The sequence below is a fragment of the Vespa velutina genome, chromosome 25 (assembly GCF_912470025.1).
Source record: "Vespa velutina chromosome 25, iVesVel2.1, whole genome shotgun sequence".
Classification (NCBI taxonomy): Eukaryota; Metazoa; Arthropoda; class Insecta; order Hymenoptera; family Vespidae; genus Vespa; species Vespa velutina.
Window position 1 is genome coordinate 419381 of NC_062212.1, and position 25916 is coordinate 445296.

At 27.1% G+C, this 25916-nt stretch overlaps 6 protein-coding genes across 23 annotated transcripts; 4 read left to right on the forward strand and 2 right to left on the reverse strand.

Moving 5' to 3' along the window:
• The first annotated feature begins 91 nt into the window (after window positions 1-91).
• Window positions 92-2743, forward strand: LOC124957430 (general transcription factor IIH subunit 2). Of its 2 annotated transcripts, XM_047514496.1 has the most exons (8): window positions 117-487; window positions 597-798; window positions 881-1009; window positions 1071-1244; window positions 1312-1568; window positions 1639-1888; window positions 1980-2224; window positions 2381-2743. In XM_047514496.1, the coding sequence occupies exons 1-7, from the start codon at window positions 429-431 to the stop codon at window positions 2106-2108; spliced, it is 1200 nt and encodes a 399-aa protein (XP_047370452.1). In that variant the 5' UTR covers window positions 117-428; the 3' UTR covers window positions 2109-2224; window positions 2381-2743. The 2 variants fall into 2 exon arrangements, with proteins under 2 accessions (XP_047370453.1, XP_047370452.1); XM_047514497.1 differs by lacking the exon at window positions 2381-2743 and having other exon boundaries at window positions 92-487; window positions 1639-1941; window positions 1972-2130.
• Window positions 2601-8548, forward strand: LOC124957429 (cationic amino acid transporter 3). 6 transcript variants are annotated; one of them, XM_047514490.1, is made up of 10 exons: window positions 2601-2740; window positions 5206-5476; window positions 5637-5765; window positions 5860-6120; window positions 6189-6472; window positions 6590-6827; window positions 6954-7056; window positions 7151-7305; window positions 7393-7746; window positions 7863-8548. In XM_047514490.1, exons 2-10 carry the CDS (start codon window positions 5245-5247, stop codon window positions 7982-7984), a joined length of 1878 nt encoding a protein of 625 aa, XP_047370446.1. In that variant the 5' UTR covers window positions 2601-2740; window positions 5206-5244; the 3' UTR covers window positions 7985-8548. The 6 variants fall into 6 exon arrangements, with proteins under 6 accessions (XP_047370446.1, XP_047370447.1, XP_047370445.1 ...); XM_047514491.1 differs by having other exon boundaries at window positions 2635-2740; window positions 5122-5476; XM_047514493.1 differs by lacking the exon at window positions 2601-2740 and having other exon boundaries at window positions 3458-5476; window positions 7393-7559; window positions 7638-7746.
• On the reverse strand, window positions 7217-15538 carry LOC124957426 (tectonin beta-propeller repeat-containing protein). Of its 6 annotated transcripts, XR_007103537.1 has the most exons (14): window positions 14937-15538; window positions 14570-14853; window positions 14301-14483; window positions 13725-13877; window positions 13555-13647; window positions 10925-13471; window positions 10595-10804; window positions 10408-10509; window positions 10202-10337; window positions 9937-10128; window positions 9682-9839; window positions 9480-9596; window positions 8220-8376; window positions 7217-7754 (listed from the first exon to the last, which is right to left on the reverse strand). XR_007103537.1 is itself a non-coding variant. In XM_047514480.1 (12 exons), the coding sequence occupies exons 2-12, from the start codon at window positions 14792-14794 to the stop codon at window positions 9546-9548; spliced, it is 4050 nt and encodes a 1349-aa protein (XP_047370436.1). In that variant the 5' UTR covers window positions 14795-14853; window positions 14937-15538; the 3' UTR covers window positions 8905-9545. The 6 variants fall into 6 exon arrangements, 4 of the variants coding, with proteins under 4 accessions (XP_047370436.1, XP_047370437.1, XP_047370438.1 ...); XR_007103538.1 differs by lacking the exons at window positions 7217-7754; window positions 8220-8376 and adding an exon at window positions 8905-9160; XM_047514480.1 differs by lacking the exons at window positions 7217-7754; window positions 8220-8376 and having other exon boundaries at window positions 8905-9596.
• Window positions 15539-16300: 762 nt separating this feature from the next.
• Window positions 16301-17348, forward strand: LOC124957432. The gene is made up of 5 exons (XM_047514501.1): window positions 16301-16546; window positions 16628-16749; window positions 16843-16964; window positions 17033-17109; window positions 17184-17348. Exons 1-5 carry the CDS (start codon window positions 16420-16422, stop codon window positions 17336-17338), a joined length of 603 nt encoding a protein of 200 aa, XP_047370457.1. The 5' UTR covers window positions 16301-16419; the 3' UTR covers window positions 17339-17348.
• A 298-nt stretch (window positions 17349-17646) lies between these two features.
• LOC124957425 (mediator of RNA polymerase II transcription subunit 23) lies at window positions 17647-24429 on the forward strand. Of its 5 annotated transcripts, none has more exons than XM_047514474.1 (21): window positions 17647-17920; window positions 18017-18261; window positions 18344-18476; window positions 18558-18740; window positions 18811-19098; window positions 19174-19386; window positions 19488-19574; window positions 19635-19837; window positions 19923-20073; window positions 20137-20395; window positions 20489-20663; window positions 20763-20926; window positions 21003-21172; window positions 21230-21384; window positions 21464-21644; window positions 21707-22091; window positions 22173-22412; window positions 22504-22663; window positions 22752-23039; window positions 23129-23380; window positions 23471-24429. In XM_047514474.1, the coding sequence occupies exons 1-21, from the start codon at window positions 17876-17878 to the stop codon at window positions 23607-23609; spliced, it is 4116 nt and encodes a 1371-aa protein (XP_047370430.1). In that variant the 5' UTR covers window positions 17647-17875; the 3' UTR covers window positions 23610-24429. The 5 variants fall into 5 exon arrangements, with proteins under 5 accessions (XP_047370430.1, XP_047370432.1, XP_047370433.1 ...); XM_047514476.1 differs by having other exon boundaries at window positions 23147-23380; XM_047514477.1 differs by having other exon boundaries at window positions 23174-23380.
• On the reverse strand, window positions 24205-25719 carry LOC124957431 (pyrimidodiazepine synthase-like). 3 transcript variants are annotated; one of them, XM_047514498.1, is made up of 7 exons: window positions 25627-25695; window positions 25416-25456; window positions 25124-25281; window positions 24883-25047; window positions 24682-24814; window positions 24494-24609; window positions 24205-24420 (listed from the first exon to the last, which is right to left on the reverse strand). In XM_047514498.1, exons 2-7 carry the CDS (start codon window positions 25438-25440, stop codon window positions 24298-24300), a joined length of 720 nt encoding a protein of 239 aa, XP_047370454.1. In that variant the 5' UTR covers window positions 25441-25456; window positions 25627-25695; the 3' UTR covers window positions 24205-24297. The 3 variants fall into 3 exon arrangements, with proteins under 3 accessions (XP_047370454.1, XP_047370455.1, XP_047370456.1); XM_047514499.1 differs by lacking the exon at window positions 25627-25695 and adding an exon at window positions 25587-25605; XM_047514500.1 differs by lacking the exon at window positions 25416-25456 and having other exon boundaries at window positions 25627-25719.
• Between the last annotated feature and the right edge of the window lie 197 nt (window positions 25720-25916).

Genomic DNA, 25916 nt, shown 5'->3' on the forward strand with positions numbered 1-25916 from the left:
AAAAAAAAAAAAAAAAAAAGAAAAAAAAGAAAAAAAGAACCAATATATTGTAATAATAAAATAGATAAATTATCATAAATTTCGAAGAGTGTATTGAATTAATAAATTTCTGACTGCTATAACCTCTAAATGGCATGTTTTAACACGTGAGATAACATCCCCGCTTTCTTTTGAGAAAATTATCGCGCATGCGCATAACGATTAAAGTCCTTTGTCAGATAAAGAGAATGATATCATCTCTACTATAATGTTTTCGTCCTTTTTCTAATCTAACTGGCAAATATAGTCTTAGTACATAAATGGTTTTCGATGACGTCGGTGATATTCCGGGTTCTTTTTTTGCTCTTTATTAATTTCAAATAGTGTTTAATTCTTGTGAATTTTTATAAATATTACTCCATACAGAGTATATTTTTTAATTAAGAAATATGGCTGATGAAGAAGAAGAAAAAGAATACAGATGGGAAACTGGTTATGAAAAAACTTGGTATATATGTTATTATGAAATTTATAAAGACAAAGTTAACCAAATATAAAAATATTTATATGATAGAATTTTATGAATGTAATATATATATATATTTTTTTTGATATAGGGAGGCAATTAAAGAGGATGATGATGGTCTTGTTGAAGCATCCGTTGCCGATATTATACACAATGCTAAAAGAAAAAGGCAATTGGAAAGAAAAGCTGGCGCCAGATTAGGAATGATGAGACATTTATACATTATTCTCGATACTTCTGAAGCAATGTCAAATCAAGATTTAAAACCAACGCGTTTGCTATGCTCTTTAAAAGTACTTTATATATAAACATTAAATAAGTTTATTTATAGTAATGATTTAATTTATAGTAATGAATTTATAAAATAATTGTAAGCTTTTAGAGGACTTTGTGGATGAATTCTTTTATCAAAATCCTATAAGTCAAATTGGTTTAATTATTACTAAAAATAAAAGGGCTGAGAAAATCAGTGATTTAGCTGGGAATTCAAAGAAACATATTAAGGTTGGTATCATAAGATATCAAAGTATAATAATGGTCTTTATATTTTCTATAATCTTTTTAGGAAATAAAAGCTTTACAACAAACGTCATTAGCCGGTGAACCATCTTTACAAAATTCTTTAGAATTAGCTATAAAATCGCTTAAATTGTTACCATCACATGCCAGTAAAGAAATAATAATAATAACTGGTTCACTTACTACATGTGATCCTGGAGATATTACCGAAACTATACAAGTAAATGAATTTATTTATTAATCTAAAATAATATATTTCAATGCAATAATAATTAATTTGATTTTAGGCCATGAAATCGGATGGTATAAGATGTAGTGTAATAGGTTTAGCCGCAGAATTATATATTTGTAAAAAAGTTGCGACTATAACAGGTGGAGAGCATGGCGTTGCTTTAGATGATAAACACTTTAAAGAACAATTAAATGCACATATTGATCCACCACCTGCTGCTACTAGATTAGATGCTGCACTTGTAAAAATGGGTTTTCCACATCACGCATTGCATTCTTCCAGTACAGATACTTCAATAGCAGTATGCATGTGGTATGTACAATTATATTTACATATAATTATAAATGATTTAAAAATTACACTTTAATATAATCCATTATAGTCACGCAGAAAACTCGGATGGATCTGTAAAATTAACAAGTACTGGTTTCCTTTGTCCCCAATGTCTAAGTAAACATTGCGAACTTCCAGTCGAGTGTAGGGCATGCGGTCTCACTCTTGTTTCTGCTCCACATTTGGCAAGATCATATCATTATTTATTTCCAGTTGCCCCTTTTAAAGAATTAGATTATGAGAATGAATTTACAATGTGCTATGGATGCCAAAAAGCATTATCACAAAAGGATAAAAAGGTATTGACAAAAATATTGAAAATTTTATTATTACATAATATATATATATATATATATATATATATATATATATATATATCTATCATTTTAGATCTACGTTTGTGAAAAATGTTCAAGAGTTTTCTGTATAGATTGTGAAATTTTTATACATGAGTCATTGCATACATGTCCAGGCTGTGCGACAAATCAAACGACATATCAAAAATTTACAGATAAATAAATTGATATTATAAATAACGTCGCGTCTAATAAGTTTTGTTATTAATTAACAATTTATATTCGTGTATATAGATTTTATTTGATCACAGATTAATAATATCACATTCCATCGTTTTTGTAAGTATTTAATAAATAAATAAATAATGTTTCTACTTTGTTTTTTTTTTTTTTTTCTAACGTATAATAAATTTACACGATAAATACATAATGAGAAAATATTTTGATGTAACAATGAATAATCCAGATGTCTTGAAATATCTTATGTATTCGCAGATTTTCATAGTTCTCGTTTGAATACAAATGTCCTTCTTCTCAATCACAGTGGGAGTAGTCAATTCAATTTTATTAGTATCTAGACAGGTGGGAGAGAGAGAAGGAGAGAGAGAGAGAGATAAAGATATATATATATAGAGAGAGAGAAAGAGAAAGAGAGAGAGAGTCGTAATATTACTGTACTTATTAGTTCACAGTCGTCCTCTGGTGTGACCGGTTCGAGCGTGATTGACCTAGTCTCGCGATTTTATTATATGTTGACTACGTGCGCGCGATCCTATATATTGATTAAATTTATCTACATATGAAATATTGTTTGATCACATTGTTTCTCTATCTAAAGGGCATCTTCAAAATTAGGTAAGTGAATTCAGATTATCTATTAAATTATATTTTTATTTTGTATTATTAAATATATATATTATTCCATTGATTCATTGTTTATATTAAACTTTAATATACTTAAATCATAATATTGTATATCAAAGTTTTAAAATTATTTATTTATTTATTCTTCTATTTTCTTTTTTTTAATTTTTTTTTTTTTCTAAATAAATAAATTTGCACACATTATTATGCATATGCTTTTACCTGAATACATCTATATTAATATTTATATATTCAGTCTTTGGAAAATTTATCTATTCATATAAGTATATAAAAAAAAAAAAGAAGTATTATCTTTCTAAAAAAAAAGTAGAAAGGTATAAATCATAATTATCATGACATGTAGATACGGTATGATCGATATGACGATAATGTCAACGAATAATTGATAATTTTAATAAATTAAAATATGAAATTGACATTTTTATTTTCGTCATATAAACGAAAATAAACAAATTTTTCAAATGTTATTATTATTAGATATAAATATATATATATATATATATATATATATATATATATATGTATATATGGAAAATATAAAACACAATAGAAATATATTATTCGAGGATATTAAATATATAACAGAAAGAGAAAGTTGTTTCTCGATCTCTCTTTCTCTCTCTCTCTTATTACATAGCTGTTATTGAATGTAAAGAAATATATACATATATTTCTTTATCGTTAGAAACAAAAATTTCCGATAAATATATATCGAAATATTCGAAACACCGAATATATTAAATATTCATATCAACATCGGCAGCTTTTTCTTTTACCAAAGATAAGAATTATCTCTCTTTATCATTGATACATCTTATTTCAATTGACACATTTTACAATTATAATCTCTTATGGATTATTTAAATCGCACGTACTGATTACTTTATTGTTACGAAAAAAAAAAAAAAAAATAAAAAAAGAAAAGAAGAAAAAAAAAAATATATATAAAAGAAAAAAAAGCAATGCACAAAGAAATTCAATTATTATTATAATTTATTTTCATTATTATTTATCAGACAATAATAATCACAAAATTATGTGTTCATTCGATGAATTCATTGAATGTACATACATACATTCTCTTTTCTCGAGGTCATACCTTTTCCAAACGTTATTTGCTGAAATTCTGTTTAAAGGTACAGTGTACATAACGAGAAACGTAATTTTTATTATAATAATTCTTATCTTCTACAAATATTTTACATACATGCACACACGCGCACACACACATCAATTACAAATAAAGATTAAAATTTTGTTTATATACGTTCAATTAATTATTAATGAAGTATATTCATTTGTCATTATTAATTTATTAGCCTTATTTATGATTTAAAATGTTTCCATGCCATATGCCACTTAATCGAATTAATAAATTTACGTAACTAATATTATTTCTTCAAGTATACTTCTTTTTTCTTTCTTTTCTTTTTTTTTTGCTTTTGTTTTTGTTTTTGTTTTCCATACTTATCTATTTATGAATAGTTAGCTAAGGAAAACAAGTGGTCATTTAAAAATATCAGTTACTTAAGTATTATAAACTAAAAAAAAATAACGCGTTGTGTGTCGTGGAAAAAAAAAAAAAAGAAAATTGTTTTGGTTAAATTAACCTTAACTATTATATAACGTTTAAATATCATTTTTATTTGAATGTGAACATTTGAGAGGTGAAATATGTTTCTAAACGTGATCGTGTAAACTTAATATAACGATCAATTGCGCAAATATATTTACAAGAGTCGATTTCGAATTCCTTTGAAATAATTTCGTGTATTTGTACAAGGATAAAAAAAAAAAAAAAAAAAAAAAAAAAGAAAAGAAAAGAAAAAAGAAGAGAGAAAAAATGAAGAACTGTTTTACCTTGGACTATTTCACGCAGAAAATTTCTTGGATGTTAAATAGATGACTAACTCTCTACGTGAATGTTACGTATATATACTTGGTGATCCAATTTAAATGGACTCCTGACGATTTATATTAATCGTTTAATAATTTGTTTATTGTTTCTTTAGAGAGAAAAGAAAAAAAAAAAAAAAGAAAAAGAAAAAGAAAAGAAAAGAAAAGAAAAATGATATCAACAATTGTATTCATTAATTACGTCAATGTGATATAGTTTAATCGATTGGACCAATAAAAATAAAAAGAAAAAAGAATAAATAAATAAATCAAATAAAATAAAACAACGTAAAATCATGATGAAATCAACGTTGTAAATATAGTTACAGTCCGATAGATCATTGACCTTGACGGATCAGTTTATGTAATGCAAGAGAAATCCTTAATTACGATTTCTACAATTAGTTTCTTCTTTTAATAATAAAATAATCTTTTTTTTTTTATTTATTATATAGACATATCAATTGATCATTATATTATTAATATTCAAGGATGATGATCTCAAATGTATGAATTATTATATAAATAAGTTTACAAAGTTTATACAGTTATAAAAAAAGAAGAAAGGATTAATCGTTATGGCAGCGAATCGCCTGTGGAGAACATTGTCACGTAAACGTATTGATGATGATCAAGAGGGCAAGGGCGAGTTGGCAAGAGTTCTAAATATATTTGATTTAACTGCCCTTGGAGTTGGTGCTACTCTTGGTTTAGGCGTTTATGTTCTTGCCGGGAGTGTTGCAAAAGAAACGGCCGGACCAGCCGTTTGTGTTTCATTTCTTATTGCTGCTATTGCTTCTGGTTTTGCTGGTAATATTTTGATATATACAATTCTATTAATTTAATTGTCCATTTCGTACAAATTTTCTTTATCTTTTGGACTTTGGAATAACTTTTGGAATGTTTTCCTTTTTATATAAAATTACTATGACTTTAATAGTTGATTTATATACAATATCAAATTCTATAGGAATGTGTTATGCGGAATTTGCATCAAGAGTACCAAAAGCAGGATCAGCTTATGTTTATAGTTATGTAACAGTTGGCGAATTTATAGCATTTGTCATAGGATGGAATTTAATATTGGAGTATGTTATCGGTATGTCCATTGTTTTGATCTTAATTATAATTTTCTATTGTAATTATTCCTTTGACAAGGTAATTATTTATTTTTTTTTTTTTTTCTAATTTAGGTACAGCAAGCGTTGCTCGAGGTCTTAGTAATTATATTGATGCACTAATAGGAAATGTTATGGGAAAAACTTTGCAATCTGTCATGCCTATAAACATTTCTTTCTTATCAGAGTATCCTGATTTTTTTGCATTTGGCATGGTTATGTTACTTGCTCTTTTACTTAGCATGGGAGTTAAAGAATCTTCTTTTTTAAATAATGTATTCACTGTCATCAATATTCTTACAATTCTTATCGTTATAGTAGCAGGTTCTATTAAAGGTAAATAAAGCTTTTTATGAAATTAGATTTAAATCTTCTCATCTGATTTTAATTGTTTGAATTTTTAGCCGATCCAAAAAATTGGTTCATTTCGATAGATGATATTCCTAAAAATGCAACGAATGCTGGTACCGGTGGTTTTATGCCATTTGGAATAACCGGTGTAATGACAGGTGCAGCAAAATGTTTCTATGGCTTTGTGGGTTTTGATGCTGTTGCTACAACCGGTGAAGAGGCAAAGAAACCACAACGTAATATACCCTTAGCCATTGTTTTGTCTCTTATTATTATTTTGGCAGCATATTTTAGTATTTCTACTGTATTGACCATGATGTGGCCATATTACGATCAGGTATAATGTTTTACACTGACTGCAAACAAACTTATGTGTAAGTTAGGTGATTTACCTGCAATATATTTTGCAATTTTTTATTCGCTAATCGTAACATTTATAATCATGTGAAATTAGAATGCTGATGCTCCATTCCCTTATGTTTTTCAACAAATTGGATGGCCAATCATCCAATGGATTGTCAATATTGGAGCTATTTTTGCTTTGTGTACGAGTTTATTAGGTGCTATGTTTCCTTTGCCACGTGTATTGTATGCTATGGCAAGTGATGGGATTATATTTATGTGGCTTTCTAAAGTACATTCTAAAACCATGACACCAATTTTGGGTACAATACTTTCTGGACTACTTGCTGGTTAGTAAAAATATATAAAATATGATTATAAGATGCATATATATATATATATATATATATATATATATATATATATATATATATATATATATATAATTATTTCAATATACTTTTTTATTATACCAGGAATTATGGCTCTTTTTTTTAATCTCCATCAATTAATCGATATGATGTCTATTGGAACATTATTGGCATATACGGTAGTAGCAATATCAGTATTAATATTAAGGTTGGTTATGACTTGTTTTGTGATCAAAAAAAGAATAAAGCAAAGGAATAACTTTATAATGTTAAATAAAATGCTTTGTAATTTTGAATCATAGATATCAAAAAGAAGATGATATTATGCCTGAAGTGACAATGAATGGTTATGAATTTACAGCAATGAATATATTCAAGCAAACATTTAATTTAAATAATCATAAGGATCCATCACATATTTCCAGCATAGTTTCAAAATGTAGTATAGCTAGTTTTAGTAAGTATTCTAAAAGAAATTTCTTATAAATATTTTAACAACATTATTTTAATTGAACATGATTTTAATTGAAATCTTTTGTTTTAGCCGTCGTTTTATTTATACTTATTATTATATCAAATTATGTTGAATTTGATATAACAGATGGCAATGTAATAGTATTTGTAATAATAATAATACTCGCATTTATATTAATATTAAATGTAGCATCTATTGGTAGACAACCAGTTCAACAAGTCGAACTCTCTTTCAAAGTATATAACACAGTATATAATTATAAATTATTAATGTATTATATCAATAACGAATCCTTTTTTCTTTTTTTTACTCAGGTTCCATTTGTTCCATTGATACCATGCTGTAGCATTTTTATAAATCTTTATTTGATGTTGCAATTAGACATGTTTACATGGATTAGATTTATCGTGTGGATGTTAATTGGTAAGTTGCTTGAATAAAAAAGGAAAAAAATATGTATATATATATAAATTTAAAACACTTATAATTTAAAAAATATATACTATTCTAATATTATTTATATATATATATATTTATAGGTTTTTCTATTTATCTATTTTATGGAATTTCTCATAGCGTTCAGGGAAAAAAGAATAAAATTGAGCTTAATATAATGAAACAAAAAAATGCGGATCAAAGTGGAACCATAACAAAATTTTAAATATATGATATATAATAAATAATTTTACAGCCACGTAAAGCCACAAATAGAATAACCTCGTTTATATATTAATTTTTAATATATTTTCAATTTAAAGTATTTTATATAAGATAACAATGATTATTGTGATATATTTCTATTGTAATATTAATTTATATAAAAAATATTTTATTGATATTATATTTAAATACGTATATAAAAAAAATATCTTTCGATAAGAATTTTAAGGACTTACCACTTACACCGGTTGCCAAACCTGCCTAAGGACAGATAATAGAAAGAAAGAAAGGAGAAAGTATTTTTCGTAATACTCCTGGCGCCATCTAGCGTTATCAGCTTGAATAATATTTTCGCGCCTTTTATTGAACGAACTCCACCATCGTTATGTGTTCCTGTTACAAATCGAGCATTTTTGCGACAATAAAGTGGCCGATTATAAACACTCATATATATATATATAGGATATAATAGCTATGGTTAAAATGTTAAATATTTTTATTCATTATTATTAAGTATTATAAGCAAATTTTTAATATATTATATCGTTCTAGAAAATTTGGAAAATATTTCCAAGATCTTCAAATTTATTTAAAATTTATTCCCAAAGGCCACATGAAAAATTAATATTTTTAATAAATAAAATAATTAATTACATTTACGACCAATCTTTATTATGTATTATACAAATTTTTAAATTCTTGTTTATACTAATCTTTAAGTTATTAATAATTATTATCAAAAACTTTATATGTAAACATATTATTACTTTAATGCTGTAAATTTTTCAATATGTATATCTTAAAAATTGTTATTATAAAGTAATAAAATAATATATATATATATATATATATATATATATATATATATATATATATAAATGTGTATAGAGAGTTAGATAATATAAAAATATATGTTCAAGATATGATAGCATTATTGTGTTTATTGCAGTACATTATATAGAAGATAATCACAATTTATTAATCACAAGCATAATTTTTCAAAAATACATACTGCTTTCATACATACAAATCGTTCAAAATTATGATTATTATATATTAAGTGATGTTGATATTATTTTTTAAAATATTTAAATTATTCATGTTATAAATTATATTTCGTTCTAAGAATTTCCCAGTTGCAAAATCTGATCCCCTTTTTTTTTTTATTCTCTAAGACCTATAGTTTGTAAAAATAGTATGATTATAAATTAAATAAGTATATTTCGATTCTACAATTTGAAAGAATATTTAAATAAATAATTCTCCATTTGTCATTATACATATTTACTTGCATAAAAGCAAATCTATGTTACAAATACGACTAACAATAATATATTAAAATAATTTATTGTTTTATATATTATAAATAATTATCATATACATATTTAAACAAAAAAAAAAAAAAAATTAAAAAATTAAAAAATTAAAAAATAATACTTTCTGTATTATATGGAATGTAGTTAATGTATGAAATTTTCATACTATTTGTCATTTACCTTGTGTGTGTGTATATATATATATACATAATGAAAACATATTTGAAAAATTTTTTTTATAAGCAATTAATTTCTTCTATTTATTATACCTCCAGTGCTTACATGCTGCCAATTTGCCTGTCAATATTTTATTGATATTATATTTAAAAATATATATATATATAAAATCTTTGGGAGATTAAAAAAATTTGTCAAGACTTACTCCTATACCAGTTGCCCAACCTGTTCCCGCTGGATTTTCATTAGTTACACCAATTCTTCGACATATTATACCAGCACCAGAAACCGCCCACACTTGTCCTTCATCTTTGGCAACGGAAATATGTCTAAACCCTTGCTTTGAATTTATAACTGAGATATCTAATAATAATAAACATACATTTTTTATATGTAAATATTGTCACATTGTTTATTATTGAATAATAAATATATATAAAAGTATATAATTTATATTTACCTATATGAATAGGATCATTTGGCATTGCTGGCAATGTTTGCCAATGACTACCCTCTGGGAAAATATTTGCTTGTATATCACGACGAATAGATAATCTACCTGTTGTGTCTAAAGCCCATACAACATCTTTCCCAACCGAGATTTGTTTCAATTGAGCTCCTGATGGTGGTTCAACATTTTGCCATTGCAGACCTAATATATATATTTATATAAATGTATTGTATTAATAATTATTCTAAATATAAATTCATGTATTATATTATACCTGTTGGTTTAGTTAGGGTAACACCGAGTCTCCAATAAGAAGAACCATTTTTTCCAACTGCCCAAACTTGTCCATTTGGTCCACAAGAAATACCTATTAATGGTTGATCGCTTGGTATATGTTCCCATGATACACCCTATGTTATAAGAAAATATATTATATTTCTTAAAAAATTTATTAATATTATTACATTTAAATATTCTTACCATTGGACAAGATTCAGAAACACCACGTCTAAATAAAGCTTCTCCATTGGATGCTACTGCCCATACATGTATAAGAGAATCTTCACCGGGTTTACTAGCCGTCTATAAATGTATATTAATAAAAATAATTAAAATATTATTAGACAGAATTAATCTTTATATTAAAAATGTAAATGATAATTCATACGTATAATGAGACATCAACTAATTTCGTATTTCCTAACTCTTGCCAAGGACCACTCGTACTAAGTTGACATTTTCTATACCATCTTCTTCTTCTTACGTAATCAGTAAATTGTTTTTTTCCATGATATTGCGATGGAAAATCTGTGGCATATTGCCATCCATCTCTGTCAACACCTCCGGGAGTATGAAAGTCAGTAATCCAGTCGGATATCTTTTATTAAAATAATTATATTATTATTCATTTTTAAAGATAAAAAAAAAATATATATATATATATATATATATATATATATATATATATAAATTAATAATTATGTAATATATATTTTACCCATTGCCAATGCATTGATAATAATTTCGTATGTTCCCGTGTTCGTTTATGACGACCAGTTACATCGCTCCACATGTAACGATCCGTAGGAAGACCATGAGAAGTATATCCTGTTACTGGATTCCAACGTTGATTTTCATAGACAAAATAATTATGTATATCTACCATAGTATTTATTCCGGTATTACAAGTTCCTAATCCTTTCAAAAATGTTCCTCCCCAACCATTAGTATATACCCAGGCAGTATTATCGTATCCTATACCCCATGTAACACCAACAGAACATGTTTCAACTTTTTTCAAATGTCCACCCATTTGTCTCCAAAACATTGTTATTGGTTCGATTATAATTGACCTAGATTTATATAGAATACTGCACAACGTCATTAATCCTTTTATTCGCAAATGTGTAATATTTTGTGGTGATATTCTATGACTGTAAAATGTATATTCCGTGTCATTAATAAAAATTCTATATCCTCGTTCTTCGCAAACAATATTTAATATAAAATCAGAGCCTGGTTTTAATGGACTCCCACCGTTTCTTTCTTCGTCGCCCCATTGTCCATTCTGATACGTGTTTCTTATTATTAAATTTTCTTTAAGTCGTGGATTAAAATGCAATGCCACGTCGTGACAATCCGTAATACCTTTTTGTTTCAAAGATGTTGTCGTATAACATACTAAATTAAATGAAAGTCTGTCGGCATCGTCGTGAATGCATACTGTTATTTTTAATGAACTCCCATATCCAAAACTATTTTGTAATATACTTTCGAACGGTAAATCTTTACCAGCGGCATCTAATTCCTGTACATAAACGTCTTCGGAAAATTGATTTTCCTCTATTATCGCAGGATCATATACGTAAACATCTCCTAATGCATTGGTGATCCAAATTGAATTAGGACTTGGTTTTCCATAGATATTATTTGTCTGACAAGATACAGAAGTTAAATGTGCCAGCCAATCTTCCATATCCGTATCACTTGCAAATTGTAATGTAAGAACTTTAGAGCGTATTAATTTTGGTGTATGAATAGCTATACGCGGATTGCCTGGTTCGCTGCAGCAAACAACACAAGTTATTTCAGATATTGGGAATTGCATTAGAATTGTAGCACCATCGGAATTTAAAATTGTTAAAGTTCCAGAATCCAATGATCCGCTATCGTTACTTATCCATTCTAATTCAATAATACAATCCTCGTACATGCTACTACCTTTAACTTTACATCTTGCATCACCATTTTTAACCCAAGATGATTTTTCTATAGCTTTCTCATACTTAGATAAATCTAAATCTATCCCTTTCAATCTATTTTTTAATTCCTCCAAGATGTGTATCCTCCATGGTTCAGCAATTTCTCCGTGCGTTACACCATTGCTATCTGAAATCCATTTTGGTGGATTCAATAAATCCATATAACATGCACCGGCTTCTACTTTGTACCACGAGGCATCGCATTCAGCCCAATAAACTATTGCCGCACTTTCGTCCTCTCCGTATACACCAGAATCACCAGTTAAATCAGGATCAAATATACTCCCGTCTGTTTCTGGATGTGCCTCTATACCGACCATAGAGCCAACAGAATGTACAGGACTCCAAGCAGCTGGATTGACCTTGACTGTACTGCTCATACCCTTACCAGAGACAACTATAGATTCCCCAGATTTAGTTAATGATTCATTTGATATAGTTATATTTGCTACATTTGTTTCCGTATAGTCACTCATATTTAATGAATTTGCCGAACGTTTTTTCTCTTCCGTAGTATATATATCCTGGCAAGATGTTTGTTGAGAATTTTTAGTAACCGCAGTATCATTAGTACGTTGCCATAACTTCAAAGATGTTGGCGTTGGTGCTGATCTTGATTGTTCCTCCCATTCTCTAACCAATGTTGTTCCTTCGCTAGTACTATGAGGTCGATTTAAAGAGCTCCAACTTTGATGACGTTGTTGTTGTGGTGTACCGCACATACTATGTCTATTACTGGAGGATAAACTAGCATTGCTACTGGCTCTACTTAATTGAAGAGGAGCATTAATTAATCTCCATTTTTTCCCTGTTAATTCTGATCGTGTTATACCCATACGATAATAAAGACATCTATCTTCATAACCGATAGCCCAAACCTGATCGTTTGGAGCAACAGACACCAATGCCATTTTGCTTCCCATTTCAACCCATCCAGTTCCAGCTGCTAATTGTTCACACACGCCGCTCATCTCACCTTTAATACCTTTCCGAAACCATACATTACCATCGTGTGTAACTGCCCAAACAGCATCTGTACCTACACTAACTTGTATTAATCTTAAATCTTTTTGCGGTGGTTCTACTTCTGTCCAATCATCACCCATTGGATTCTCTCGAGTAATACCGGTACGAATTATAGCTTTTCCGGCTAAAAGAATTGCCCAAACAAGACCCGTCACTCCTACACTTATTTGACAGACCTCATGTCCGTTATTTAATTTAATAGAACTCCATCTTTGGCCTTCGGGACATGTTGTACTTGTTCCAACGCGGAACATCACCTATAACATAAATATATAGATATTTATTCCTATGCGTGATTATAATTTTAAAATTGAAATATATCTTTTTCAATATAATATACCCTTCCATGAGCTGTTACCGCCCAGACTACTAAACCACCAGGATTACCACCAGGCATTTGATTTCCACCGACAGCTACGTCGATAAATGGTTCCTAAAGCATTTTTAAAAGAGTCTACATAAATGTCTTTATAACTTTATGATTGTTTAGTATATATTAAAAATCATTACTTTGGTTGGATCTTTGTGAAGTGGTGCAATAGCACACCATGAATTCATAGCACTGTATCTTCTATATCGGACCCATTTGCGCCTTCTGACACAAGACTTCCATTGTTTTTTCGCTGAATATGTTGCTGGAAAATCAACTGCGTATGTCCAGCCCTACCAAAACATCAGATTCTCTGTGATCATAACTCTTTGTCTTGTTGTGGACGATTGATAAAAAATCTACATGTAAATAAAAATTTATAAGATATAATCGTAATAAAGAAAAAGAAAATAATATTAATGGTAGCCGATCCTTTACACGATTAAAATAATAATTAAATTGATGAATATATATATATATATATATATGTGTGTATGTGTATGTGTAAAATCTCATTATATACATTTTTTTTTCTAATATAATAAAGAAAAACGAATGAACCAATATAAAAATATTAAATTAAATAGAAGAAGAAGAAGAAGAAGAAGAAGAAGAACAAGAAGATATATAAAAAAAAAACAAAAAATATTTTAGTACCTTTACGATATTAGTTATGTAAAATTTGTTTCACTTGTATAGCATTTGTATATATTTACATCGTGATCTAATGGTTGACCATCCAGCGTTGTTTCAATGTGCCAATCTCCTTCCCATTGCCAAGCCATAGATGGAAGTTTAACTTTATCTCGACTGCGATCGACAGTACCATCTTGATTAGAAAAATTATATCTATCTGTTGGTAATAAACGTCCACTAAATCCGTCTAAAGGTAGCCAGCGCTATAATTGTATTAAAAATGAAAACAAAAATTAAGATATCCATTTGAAGGGAAAAAAAAAAAAAAAATATTTGTTTTATAATATACCTCATTTTCATAGGTTTCCTCTTTAATTCTTATAGGTATATCTAAGCCGTGAACGTGAACGTAAACTTGACGATCACCGCCAATTGCCCACATAAAATGAGGCACGGCTGAAAGTTGTTTAAATTCAAGTCCTAAATACATAAATTCACGCCACATAGTACCTGACGTTGATAAGCCAAATACACGTCCCTCATTGTTTATAGCATATAAATAAGAACTAGGCATTTTAATTGTTAATGTTACAAACTTAAGAAGATTTATTTTTAATTGTAAGATTTTCTTCTCTGTAATAAAATTCACATATGATTCGTATGAATCATTGATATATGACAAATAGATAAAGATCAATAAGAAAATTATTTCATACCAATTATTCGTCGAATATTATCAAATATTACAGAATCAACTTCATTACAATTGATGCTTTCTAAAAAATCTCGTTATATTTACAATTATATTAATAATATAAATATAATCGGTTTTTTTTTTCTTTTTTTTTTTTTTTTTTATAATTAAAAAATATATTTTCCTCGTTATATAAAGTAGAAAACTATATATTGCGGAGAAAATAATTATCTATCCGATAAGTATAGATTATATGATATTATCTTATAGTTCCTTTTTTTTTTTTTTTTTTTTATACTGTCATTGTTATATTTGTTTATAAGAAAAAAATACGATCGAATGAAGAGATAAGATGCTTATGTCAAATAATACTATAAGAATCTCGTAATAACAATTTTATATATATATATATATGTATATATACAATTTAAATGTCACACTAATTCAGCACAACATGATCACTATTAATCACTACAATTACACTAAAATAAACTCGTCGAAGAAAGTGAAAGTATTATCTATTGTTTCTAGTTATCTATTTGCGGCCATTAATGCATCACGATGAAGGTTCCCTTTTCATGTGGCCGAATTTTCCTTTCTGTACTTATGTTAACCTTAATACCGATTCTTATACGTATATTCTACAAAGAAAATTATTAATATATTTATTAGAAATGTTTGTATGCAATGAGAAAAGTAATAAACCAATCATATTCATTCGCAAACAAACAACGAGCCAATCATAATGTTTCTTTCGTTGACCAATCGCTATGATTATTTACAAATGTGATAATAGATTTGTTAAAAATTAGTAACATTGTGTTAAAGGAAAATTATTTTTTAATTCAAACCATATGATGAGTGAACATGTAAACTCTTTTTAAACGCGAAAATTTATAAATTAATATTTTCAATAATTTCTAATTAATCGCGAACTAAAAGTCCTACGAAGGAATATGCTTTTATTATTCAAAATTCGGAAAGCACGGACGTTAATTGAAAAGTCTGAAGTTCCTGAAACAGGAATAGCATCACGGAACGTAAATTTTAGAATAAATTAGAATCAACGTCAGCTCGTGGGTTTCTATATGCAACAATTTCCATGTAGTGAGACTTGAATTGATATTACTTACGAAGTTTAATAGTAAATCATGTAATCCAAATAGTACCGGGTGAATGTCTGCATATTTTATATCTGTAATTTTTTAAATCCCTTAAAATATTAGACAAATAAATGGATATAATTCCGCTCAAAGATAATTTCTTTAAATTCTTAAACTTATATACCAATACGTATGCGTTAATCATATTTATTATTCTTTATGCTCTTATCGTGAATCCAACATTGGATCATTATGAAATTGCACGATAAACGCATGATGGATTCTCTATTTGTATTCGTAGTTCATATTTTATCCGTACATGTCGCTGTAGTCGCATGCGTTTCAAACGAAAGTTACGTTTGAAAACGAATTTTTTTTATTAAATAAATCATCAAATAAATAATGGACGAAATAAAAAATCTACAAGATAAATATCAGAGTATTACTGTGGCACAACTTGGAGAGATTATAAATAAACGTGGAAAGAAAGTAAATCAGGTTATACATGAACGAGATCAACAATTAAAGGGTAAATGTTATTTATTCAAAGATTTTTGAAAGATTAATTTTTTCTAATTATTGTATTTTTTTTTCTTTTTTTTTTCTTTAGAAAATGAAGAAAAACTTGAAAATTTGATGTCTGAATTGGTAATATTGAAAGAAGATATTCATACCAAGCAGCAAGTTTTAGAACAGAAAAACAAAGAATTGTCAAATCATAATGAACATTTTGTGAGTTTAATGAGTTATATTTCTTTTATATTATTTAATGTGAATTATTTTATACAGGCATAATACTTACGTATATAAAATTAATGTTTTCAGGCCGAATTAAAAGCGGAATACAATAAATTTATGGAAGAAAATACAAATTTGCAGATCAAGAAAAATCTTTTAAAAAATACTAAACCAAATCACCATGATCAGTTATTATTAGAAACAGGAAGGTATATAGCTATTTTTAAATAATAATAAATAAATATAATTGATTTAACTTAAGCTTCATATTTTTCAGGAAAAAGCTTCGCATGTATAAAGAGTGGACTGGTATACATTGGGATTATAGTAATCTAAAGGACAATATAGTAGGATGTATCCTTTTTTATTATTAAATAATAATTTGTTTCACATCACATTAAATTATTTCTCCTTTATTATATTATCAGATGTAACTAACAAAAGTGACTATATACATCATTTTAATTTTGCCAAAGATGAAAAGGATTCCGAAGAATTATCCAATCTTTTATGGCACGAGATTTATCTGTCTGTTGAAAATAAATTAAATGAAAATAAAAAGAGTTCTATCGCAAATGAATAAAATATTAAAGGTTAGAAAATTATATAAATGTTATTCCTTCATTAATGATTTTGTGCCTTCGAAATTGTTCCTTTTTTTTTTTCTTTCTTTTTGTATTTGATAATATTAAGTGTAAAAAAAAAAAAAAAACAATAATGTCAACGAAAAGATATATTTAATTTGAATAATATAACCTCGAATTTTTATTGATATCCAATGTATATAAATAACAACGTGTGTTCAACAAATGGCAGTAGTAACAACAGCGCCTCTATCGACTATATTTTACATTACACACAATTATAGTCTTACCTCACGTGTAAAAAAAATCTTCCACATTTACAAATGGAAAACAGTATCGTGAATGTGGTTATGTTGATATGACGACAATACGAAGTATTTGCATCATTGTTTATAATTATGAATATACAATTAGAAAGTTTTAATTTATAATAATGCAAGATTATTATATATATATCTTTTGGTGATATAAGTATTGGAAGTATTAGTTTATTATTACTTTTTTTAATACAGAAACAAAAAATATTTCAAATAAACATGGGCAGTGATACACAAATAGCAAATATAGTAAACGACATTTTAGTAAGTATTTTATATTTTCAAATAATTTTCTATGTATATATATACAGAATGAAGAGAATTATTTCTATTGTTAAAATAATCTTGATGTATTTACAGAAAGTGGAAGCCATAGAGGAAGCATTCAGTTGCGTACTTGTACATAATCCTAATAATGAAAAAGAAAAAATATCGACATGGCAATCAGAATTAACAACTGCAATGACTGATCTGACGGTCGAACAACAAGAAAATGCAATACGTCAGTTTCTCACAACGGCAGCCGCTATGACAAATCACAGACGTTTGCAATTATTATTATCGTTACTTGAGAATTTGGTTTCGACAAATGTTCTACCGGCGAGGTGATATGAAAATTAAAATATTTATTTGTTTATTTATTTATTCTATTTAAAACATATATATCAAAATAAAATAATATTACAGATTAGTATGCGAATGTATTCTAAACTGTGATAAATTACAATATCAATTAGAAGATTTTTGGGTAGAATGTTTCCTTCTTATTCGACATATTATTGGAGGAGTAGATTACAAAGGGGTCAGAGAAATAATGAAAGTAAATATTATTATATCTAATATTAATATTATATTAATATAATTATTTCTATAAATAAATATATTTAATATATTATTATAGGGTTGTATAGAGAAAGCTCAAACAATACCTGCAAGATTAAATGCATCTATTCAGCCACAATTAAAAGCATTAGAAAATGTTATCGAATATATTTTTGATAGAAATGCCTGTTTGTTACCAGGATATTTCATTGTTAATGAAATTCAAAAGGCTTATCCAGATCATAAAAATTGGCCACATTGGGTAAGTAAAAAGGATTGATAAGTTTAAATAATATATAAATATTTGATAAGTATTTTTTTTTTTTTTACAGAAATTAGCGAAATTATTATCAAATTTTGTGGAAAGTTTTCGAACTACGGCACAAATGGTTTCCATTGTGGGACATTCAAAAATGTTACCGGTCGTAGAACATACAGGTTATGCCGATCATTTAATAAATCCATGGTTATTAGATCCTACTACATTAAAGTTTTCATTGAAAGGAAATCTTCCATATGATCAAGATTTACTAAAACCTCAAACCGAGTTATTAAGATACGTTTTAGAGCAACCTTATAGTAGAGATATGGTATGCTCTATGCTTGGTCTCCAGAAACAAGTATGTGTGCATAAAAAAAAAAAAAGAACAAAAAAAAAATGCATAACAAATATTAATTTCATTTATTATTTATAGCATAAGCAAAGATGTATAGTACTAGAAGAGCAATTAGTAGAACTTGTTATTTTGGCTATGGAAAGATCTGAAAATGATCCTTTACCAGCTGAAGGAACAGATGGGACTGTCGCTAATCACTGGGTGTGGTTACACCTTTCGTCTCAATTGATTTATTTTGTACTATTCCAATTTGCATCTTTTCCAAGTCTCGTAATGGCGATACATGATAAAGTATAATTAATTCCTTAATGATAGATATATATTTTTTACATTTTATATATATATATATGTGTGTGTATAAAAATTATAATATTATATAAATGTTTATTTAGTTGGCTGGTAGAGAATTAAGAAAAGGAAGAGATCATTTAATGTGGGTTTTATTACAATTTATTTCTGGAAGTATTCAACGAAATCCGGTAAGTAAAAACATATTAAAAAATTTATTAATAGATAATAAATATTCTAAATATTTTCAGCTTTCAAATTTTTTACCTGTATTGAAATTATACGATCTACTGTATCCAGAGAAAGAACCTTTACCCCTACCAGATTGTACCCAGGCACTTTGTACTCATCAAATGGCTATTATATGTATATGGATGCATTTACTTAAAAAGGCTCAAATTGAACATTCAAATATTCACAGGCCTATTCCGCATACATTAAAAATTCATCATGAGTAAGAAAATAATTAAGAAGTAGTTTAAATAATTATAACATTTTACATATAAAAATATTAATATTTTAATTTTTATATATTTTAGATTTTTACAGCATTTAGTTATGCCAAACACATCTCTTTGTATGGGTTTAGATTATCGCATTGCATTATTATGCAACGCATATTCAACAAATCAAGAATATTTTAGTAGACCAATGGCAGCGCTAGTTGATACTATATTAGGCAATCCAAAGGTAAATTAAATTTTTATATATTTCTATTATATATTTTATAACATTTTATTTTTAATTAAATAGGGTCAACAGCAACAGCCTTTACAAACATTACAAAATAATGCCGCTTTGGCAAGTGGTCCAACTACACCACTTTCAATGTCAATATTAGATTCATTGACTGTACATTCTAAGATGAGTTTGATTCATAGTATTGTCACTCATGTCATCAAATTAGCACAATCAAAAAGTAATATGGCCTTGGCACCAGCACTGGTTGAGACTTATAGTAGATTATTAGTTTATACAGAAATTGAAAGTCTTGGTATAAAAGGTTTTATAAGTACGTATATCTTAAAAATATAATAATAATATAAACATTATGAATATCTTATGATTTATGATTATTTATATATATATATTTTTTTTTTTTTAGGTCAATTATTACCAACAGTATTTAAGTCTCATGCATGGGGAACATTATATACATTATTGGAAATGTTCAGTTATAGAATGCACCATATACAACCACATTATAGAGTTCAACTTTTATCTCATCTTCATAGTCTTGCTGCTGTTCCACAAACTAATCAAACGCAGCTTCATCTTTGGTATTATTTATAAATTAATGATCTTCTAAATACTTTGTATATATTTTTTTAATTTATATATATATATATATATATATATATATATATATACTTTTTTAGCGTTGAAAGTACGGCTCTTCGTTTAATTACCGGCTTAGGTTCGGCAGAAGTACAACCGCAATTGTCTAGATTTTTATCGGAGCCTAAAACACTTGTATCCGCGGAATCCGAAGAACTTAATAGAGCTTTGGTTCTAACTTTAGCACGATCCATGCATGTAACAGGTAATTTAATTAAAATTGTATTATAAATATAAATAACAAATTGTTTATTATTGCAACTATATGTATTATAAATTAGGTACTGGAGCAGAAAGTCTTAGCGGTACTTGGTGTAAAGAATTATTGAATACTATCATGCAAAATACACCTCATTCATGGGCTAATCATACTTTACAATGTTTTCCACCTGTATTGAGTGAATTTTTTCAACAAAATAGCGTCGCCAAAGAAAATAAACAACAAATAAAGGTAATTTTCGTTAGGGGAAGTTTAATGATGTTGTGAGAAAAAAAAAATTATTTTCAGAAAGCCGTAGAAGAGGAATATAGAAATTGGGCATCTATGAGCAATGAAAATGATATAATCGCTCATTTTTCTGTACCTGGCACACCTCCTTTATTTTTATGCCTTTTGTGGAAGATGATACTTGAGACTGATCGCATTAGTCCAATCGCATATAAGTACATATTTATATAACATCTATATATTTATTATTTTATTGATTGTTATTATAAATATTTTTTTTTTCATTGTTTACAGGATATTAGAAAGAATAGGAGCAAGAGCATTATCAGCTCATCTTCGAAAGTTTTGTGATTATTTAGTATTTGAGTTTGCGAATAGTGTTGGTGGACAGCATGTTAATAAATGTGTCGATACAATCAATGACATGATATGGAAATATAATATAGTGACAATCGATAGATTAGTTCTTTGTTTGGTAAGTATCGATATTAGAAAATAAATGATATATTAAGGATTAATATCTTTATTATCGTTTAGGCTTTACGAACTCAAGAAGGTAGCGAAGCACAAGTATGCTTTTTTATTATTCAATTATTATTACTTAAAGCAGCTGAATTTAGAAATAGGGTTCAAGAATTTGTTAAAGAAAATTCACCTGAACATTGGAAACAATCAAATTGGCATGAAAAACATTTAGCTTTTCATAGAAAATTTCCAGAAAAGTTTGCTCCAGAAGGTATAATGGAACAAGCTAGCGGTGGACCTAGTCAATATCAAAGTTTACCTGTATACTTTGGAAATGTTTGTTTAAGATTTTTACCTGTGTTTGATATAGTTGTACATAGGTATTTGGAGATACCACCTGTAACCAAAAGTTTGGAAATATTATTAGAACATTTAGGTTGTTTATATAAATTTCATGGTTGGTATATATTATTATAACAAATCTATATATAAATTTTTTAATAAGTGTAAAATTATTATTATTATTATTATTTTATAGATCGACCTGTGACATATTTGTATAATACATTACATTATTATGAACGTAAATTAAGAGATCGACCGCCTTTAAAAAGACGTTTAGTTTCTGCTGTTCTTGGATCATTAAGAGAAATTAGAGCACCAGGATGGGCATTATCTGAAGCTTATCAAATGTATATGGCACGATCTGCCGATGATGCTATTACTTGGGTACCAGAATTGGATTATTATATTAGACTTGTACAAAGGATTGTAGAAAGTAAGTAATAAATATATTTTGTTAGAGATTTAAAAAGTATAGATTTATAGATATTAAAATTTAATTTTTGAAAAAAATATCTATTTTAAAGCAATGTCAGGTACAGCCCATTTCCCAGCCACCGATTGGAGATTTAATGAATTTCCTAATCCAGCAGCACACGCATTATATGTTACATGCGTAGAATTAATGGCTGTTCCTGTAGCGCCAAATTTAGTTGCAAATTCATTACTCGATGTTGTCGCTAAAGGGTATAATATAATCTTTATATTAATTCATTAAATTATTATACACGTTTAATATTATTTATTAATTACTTTTTTTTTTATATTATAATAGGTACACCGTAGTACCATCCAATGAAATACATTTATGGATAAATTGTGTTGGATTGCTTTTAGCTGCTTTACCAGAATGCTATTGGTCTACATTACATGATAGACTTGTAGAAATTATAAGTAGTCCAGGTTTAGCAAATTGGCAGTATAATAATTTAACACCATTTCAGATGTTTAATTTCAATATCACGCATAATAGTTTACTTGAAAATAAATACAGTTATATGCTTGCATTGGCACATTCAATTTGGCATCACGCTGGAGCTGGTCAAATTACAACGATGCCGCAGTAAGTTAATAAATAATTAATTAAAAATTGATTAATGAAAAAATGAAAAAATGATATTAAAAAGATTTCTATTCTATTAATAATTCTTGATATATATATATATATATGTATATATGTATATATATATTTATTAGATTCATTAAAGAAAAACTTCAACCTGTGGTAAATAGCGAAGAACAATTAATATACGCTTGCCATTTAATTGGACCTACTTTAGCGAGATTTAATGCTGAGAGACCACGTTGTATAGTTGATCTGGCAGTTAGTTTATACGAAATGCTAGAACAAGTGGATCGTACGCAAACACATTTAAAATATATGGATCCAGTTTGTGACTTATTGTATCCTTTTTTTTTAATTGTTAAAACGAGAATAATCTTTCAAAATAAATTATTATTTTACAATGTTAACCTTAACATTGAATATTATAGATATCACATAAAATATATGTTCGTTGGAGATATGATGAAAAATGAGGTCGAATGTATTATTCGTAGATTGAGACCTGCTTTACAAATGAGATTGAGATTTATTGCTCATTTGAATATAGAAGAAATTCATTCTACGTAGATTAATTTATATTGGAATAATACATTAGTGAATATTGTCACGACGTTTCTATCTTTGTATATGTAAATATATATTTTATACATATATATATATATATATAAATATTGAAGGGACTCGGAGAAGATACAATTAATTAATTAATTAATTAATTAATTCTGCTCTCGAATAATTAGGAGGTCTTATCTCGCTATTAAAAAAAAAAAAAAAAAAAAAAACGAAAGGACTTGAGATTAAAGGCCTATTATTTTTTGGAGCAACAAGAAGATCACGTGTTGATAATCTCATTATTGTTTACAGTCTGTATCTCTTATACCATTATAGTACTATGCTAAATATTATTTGAGAAATGAACAAACAAACAAACAAAAAAAAACACCATTGAATTTGTGAAGCATGATGTTCTATATATTGTCATTGTATCACGATTAATTACTGAATTGATTTTCAGTTCTTTACTTTAAACAACTTATTCTTTTTTTTTTTTTTATTTATTTAAAGTCGACTTAGAATAGATTATTTAAATAAAAAGATAATAATACAGCAGTTTATTTAGGAATAATAATGATTAATATTTTTCTCTCTTTCTCTCTCTCTCTCTCTCTCTCTCTCTTTTTCTCTCTCTTAGTTCTTCTCTTTTGTCTGTCTATAGTATTTGTAAAAGCATTTTCTAAAATTTCGATGACATTCTTTATATAGCATCGAAATCAATATCAGAAGATTTCATTTCGTTGATAAGCCGCCCAAACTTTTCATAAGAGCATGCATTTTCTTGTACAAATTGTTGCGCTCTCATTTCAGTAATCCATTTCATCTGTTAAATCAAAACAAAAAAATATATATATATATATATTAATTGAGATATGTATGTATATAGTTATACTTACAATTTTTGGAAACTTTTGTTTATCAACATTCAAAGGTTGTTTATAAATTAATGATAATGACTTTGCTCTTTCAATCCATGGCCACATGAGAATATCCAACATCTTAGGTTCATTACCTTAAAAAAATTATTGTAAACAATTAAATGTAATAAATGAAAATATAATACAATTATTATATTTATACGAACCTCCATAAAAATCTGTGTCGCGCATTTTTAATTCGTCCTCAAATTCTTCCAAAAGATTACTTAATTCATCTACTATTTCATTCAACATTCTTGAATCTTTACCGTGTATACAATTTGAAAAAATATCGACGATCTATAAATACAATCATTGTTTTAAATTAATTTATATACTTGATAGAAAGATTTAATTATCAAAATTACCTTGGAATAATGTTCGAGTAATTCTAAATCACGATTTTTTGTTTCTTCATGATATAATTCCGGTAAAGGATATTTTTTATCTATATAATTTGCAATTTCCGTTGAATCAACGATTACTTTACCATCTGCATCAACAAATGCTGGTACTTTTCCTTCTGGATGAATCTATTTTTTAATTTTATATTAATAATTCGATTAAATATTATTAATATAAATGTAAGAATGATAAGACATTACATACCTCTAAATACCATTCCGGTTTGTTTTTCAAATTAATATTGACGATATCATGAGGAATTTTTTTAATGGATAATATCAGACGAATTCTATGAGCATATGGACAAAATTTCATACTATATAATCTTGCCTGTCCTTCGATTTCTGCCGGTTTAGTAGAACCTATAAAAAATAATATATATTATTTCTTCTTCTTCTTTTTTTTTTTCTTTTTTTTTTTTATGTAATACGATAAACCCATTTAACATTAATTGTTGAATCGAAAACAATAAAAATTACAACATCGCACAGCTTACCCTTTCCAAGATGTAATGAACTCATTGTTTATTATAATATTCTGATAGAATAATCATAAAATAACAATATTATATGTAATAAAAGTTTATTGTATTAAATTATTGTTAATTTATAAATTAATATTGAACAAGAAATAATATTTATTATATATATTCGATTCGTTATATTACTTTTTTAATTGAAATAAAATTTAGATAATAGCAAATATACTTCTTTTTTCTTTTTTTATCTGCAGAATATATCGGTCCGAATGATGTCAAAATCTAGAATACTTGTCTGCAGCAGCGTCAATGCGATGCGCATAAGGATCTGCGCATATCATTATTCGAGATATATCGAATACAATCGATTTCAAATTAACATTTAAAATGGAATAAAAATTACGTAAGGGAAAAGAAAAATTAATCAATTGGCAAAATAATTTTAAATAATTTTAAATAATTCGATGAATAATAAGTAGATATTAAACTCGATGATAGTTTGCATGTCGATAAAAAAAC